Below are 4,015 nucleotides of genomic sequence, written 5' to 3' on the forward strand. Positions count from 1 at the left end.
GGAGGAAAAGGGCCGGAGATCCCCCCGCAGGAGGGGCTCCAAAGCCAGCCCAGGGTGCTCTGAGGAGGAAAAACCCAGCCTGTGCCGGGAAGGCGGCCGGAGCTTGAGGGAGAGCTCTGAGCTGGTGGTCCCTGAGCAGCCTCCCAACAGGGAGAAGCCCTTCAGGTGCTTGGAATGTGGGAAGAGCTTCAGGAAGAGCTTCAGCCTCATCCAGCACCAGCACATCCACACTGGGGAACGGCCCTACACGTGTGGGGAATGTGGGAAGAGCTTCAGGCAGAGCTCCAGCCTGATCCGACACCAGATGATCCACACTGGGGTGCGACCCTACACGTGTGGGGAATGTGGGAAGAGCTTCAGGGAGAACTTCATCCTGATCCGCCACCATCGCATCCACACCAGGGAACGGCCCTACAAGTGCTTGGAATGTGGGAAGAGGTTTCCGACCAGCTCACATCTCCTCAGCCATGAGCAGACACACACGGATGAGAGGCCCTTCTGCTGCAGTGACTGTGGGAAGGGCTTCAACCGGAACTCCACCCTCATCAGGCACCGGCGCATCCACACCGGGGAGAGGCCCTACAAGTGTGGGGAGTGTGGGAAGAGCTTCACCCGGAGCAGTAACTTGACCAGACACCAACGGACCCACCGGTAAGGGTGCCCCAACTGCAGGAAGAGCTTTGGTCTGTGCTTCTACCCCGAATGAACCCCCTGATTTGGAGGCAACCCTGGAGTCCAGTGACTGTCAGTCCATCCCTTTTGACCACAAAGGGCCAGTCCCCTTTCCCAAGGGCAGGTTCTGCCAACAGAATCCTCCTTGCGGGGGGGTGTGTGGAGATTCCTGCCTTGGCTGGGGACCCCCCAAGGTCACTGCTGGAGGTTAAGAGCAGAGATCTCCCCCCGAGTGTTGGTCTGGGGGAGTTCCATCCATCTGTAACTAAGAATTATTGCTTTTGTGCCAGCTTTAGTAGAATTGCTTCAACGATTGCTTTAGTGTAGAGCACTGTCCTATCTTATCCTGTACTCCTGGTAGTTTTAGTGTTTGTATTGTGCAGTAAATAATTCTGATGAAGATCTTTTGTCTGGTTATTTGTAACCTATAACAATTAATTTCTATCAATAGATCTGATTTGCCATCATTAAAACCTGGGGGACAAAAGTGGTTCAGTCACACCTCTGTAATTCCTCTAAACTGAAAGTGTTGGCATAATGCAAGGCTGAGATTGGATCCAGCAGCCCCCAGCACCCCACAGGAAGTTGGGAGCTCAGGGGGGCCACCCCCCTTTTCCCAACCCCCCTGTGCCCAAAGACTCCCATGGGACCATCAGACCCACCAGACCACCCCCCCTTTTCCACCTTTCTCCCTGTTCCTCCCACTTTCCCACTGTCTCCTCAATCCCCAATTCCCCCTCAAAAAAATTTTGGGGTTCAAACCCCCACTTTTTGCTTCCTCTCCTTTGGGTGCTGAAGGAGAAAATGAGGCTGCACACACAGAGTTCCCTTGTGGGACTTGTCCTCCCATCTTTCCCCGTCCGCCTTTCATTGGGGTTCCTTTGGAAACAGCACCTGGGCTTTGTCTTTTAGTCCACTGGAATTCCCAGCATGGCCCCAAAGCAGTGCCCTGATCCCACACATTCCCCTCCCCTCATGTGCTGGCTCTGTTCAGCCACCAGAGAAAAACACAGGCTGCCATGCAGAGTGTTCCAAGTGGTTTCCACTTTGGCAAACAGCACTCTCTGGATGGAAAACACCAGTCAGGGCCAAAACACTCCTTGTTCATCCTGATTAACTGAATGCAGCTGCTGCTGCCTTAACTTGTTCCCACAGAAACTCTCAGGGTTCCTTTGGTTCCAGGAGGCCCCACATGTCCCAATGGCCCCTTAATTCCATGAGCTTCCACAGTCTCCAAAGGTTCCTTTAGTTCCATGAGGCCCTGCAGTCCCCAAATGCCCTTTGGATTCTCAGAGGTTTCCCACTGTCCCAGGGCCCCTTGTGCTTCAGAAGGAGCTGCAGTGGGACAGTGGCCCCTTGGTTCCATGAGCTCTGCAGTGTTCCAGGAATCCTTGGGTTCCAGGAGATCCTGCAGTTTCACAAGGACCACTGGAATGCAGGAGGTTCTGCAGGGTCACAGTGGCCCCTGGATTCTGGGAGGTTCAGAAATATCTCAGGGCTCCCTTGGTTCCAGGAGGACGCACATGTCAGCAGGAACCCTTGGTTCCAGGAGGTTTGACAGTGTCCCAGAATTCCTTTGATTTCATGAGGCCCTGGATTGTCCCAATGGCCTCCTGATTCCATCAGCCCCCTCAAAGTCACAATGGTCCCTTGGTTCCAGGAGTTTCCATGATGTCCCAGGGTTCCTTTTGTTCCATGTGTGACACCTGCAGTGTCACAATGGGCCCTGAATTCCAGGAGGTTTCCCAGGGTGACAGTGCTGCCTTGATTCCATGAGATTCCCCAGTGTCCCAGGGCTCCTTTGGCTCCAGAAGGCCCTGCAGTGTCACAGTGGTCCTTGGTTCCACGAGGTTCCACCATGTCCTTGCTGGAACATGCGTGGCTGTAATGCTGCCCCACCTGCAGAGCTGCCTCCAGCTCTGGGATCTGGACAGGCTGGATCAATAAGGCCAAGTGTCAGGGCCTGCCCTTGGGTCCCAACAACCCCCTGGAACACTCCAGGCTGGGGGCAGAGGGGCTGGAGAGCTGCTCAGCAGGAAGGGACTTGGGGGTGCTGCTTGACAGAGACTGGATATGAGGCAGAGTGTGCCCAGGGGGCAAGAAGGCCAAGGGCATCGTGGCCTTTGTGGAGAAGAGTGTGGCCAGCAGGAGCAGAGAACTGATTGCCCCTCTGTGCTGGGCACTGGGGAGGCCCCACCTGGAGTGCTGTGTCCAGTTCTGGCCCCCCAGTGCAAAAGGCCCTTGAGGGGCTGGAGCGTGTCCAGAGAAGGGAACGGAGCTGGGGAAGGCTCTGGAAAACATGTCTGCTGAGGGACGGCTGAGGGAACTGGGCTGGTTGAGTGTGGAGAAGGGGAGGCTCAGGGGGGACCTCATTGCTCTCTGCAATGACCTGAAAGGAGGTTTTTAGTGGGGTGGGGGTTTGTCTCTTCTGCCAAGGCTGTAGTGAAAGGTTGTGAGGGAATGGCCTTAAATTGCATTGGGCAAGGTTCATATTAGATATTAAAGAAACCTTTTTCCACTGAGGGAGTGTTCAGGCATTGGAACAAGTAGCCCAGGGAGGTGGTGGAGTCTCTGGAAGTGTTCTGGTGTGTGGTGGGTTGACTTTGGCTGGACACCAGGTGCCCACCCAGCTGCTCTATCACTCGCCTGCCCAGCGGGACAGGGGAGAGAGTAAGGTAGAAAAAAAAAACAACCCCTGGGTTGGGATGAGGCAGTTTGTTTAAAGAGCAAAGTGAAGCTTGCGGGTGCAGAAGACAAAGACAGCAGCAGGGTTTGTTCTCTGTTTCCCATGAGCAGCCATGGTCGGCCACTCCCGAGGAGCAGGGCTTGGGTACCTGTGAGGGTTCCTCAGCAGGCAGCCATCAGACAATGAATGCCCCCCTCCTGCTCCGTGCCTCAGCTTTTAGAGCTGAGCTGACCTCCCATGGTCTGCAATGTCCCTTGGGTCAGTTGGGCTCAGCTGGCCTACTTGGGTCCCCTGCCAGGCTCTTGCCCTCAGCTAAGGAAGGAATGTCCCAGTGTTGGTGCTGTGCTCAGCAGTGGCCAAAACACTGGGGTGTTCTCAACCCCCTTCCAGCTGCCAATGCCAAGCCCAGCCCTGGGAGGGCTGCTGTGGGGAACTGAACTGCAGCTCAGCCAGAGCCAACCCAAATATCTATGGCACATATTCTATAGAATCCATCCTTAGGTGTTGTATGATAGATCTATAAGATATTACAAATAATAAGCAATAACAAGTCAAGTGTCCTCCTTAGGGACACCCCCCCAAACTCCCTCCTGGGTTTTTTCCCTGGGGGTCTCTGCAGCAGCAAGCACAGCCCCACACTGACTGCTCTGGGCTGTG

The 4,015-nt window shown here is 55.0% G+C and overlaps 1 protein-coding gene across 1 annotated transcript in view; it reads left to right on the forward strand.

The window, feature by feature from the left end:
* The window catches only part of LOC113940707 (gastrula zinc finger protein XlCGF49.1-like), a 2,071-nt gene extending 261 nt beyond the window's left edge, over nt 1–1,810 (forward strand). The window contains exons 2-3 of the mRNA XM_027631854.1: nt 5–657; nt 1,800–1,810. Coding sequence (XP_027487655.1) covers nt 5–655 — 651 coding nt within the window. The 3' untranslated portion in view covers nt 656–657; nt 1,800–1,810. The remainder of the gene's footprint in view (nt 1–4; nt 658–1,799) is intronic.
* The last annotated feature ends 2,205 nt before the right edge of the window (nt 1,811–4,015 follow it).

This window comes from Corapipo altera, unplaced genomic scaffold, assembly GCF_003945725.1.
Source record: "Corapipo altera isolate COAL_440 unplaced genomic scaffold, ASM394572v1 61002, whole genome shotgun sequence".
Classification (NCBI taxonomy): domain Eukaryota; kingdom Metazoa; phylum Chordata; class Aves; order Passeriformes; family Pipridae; genus Corapipo; species Corapipo altera.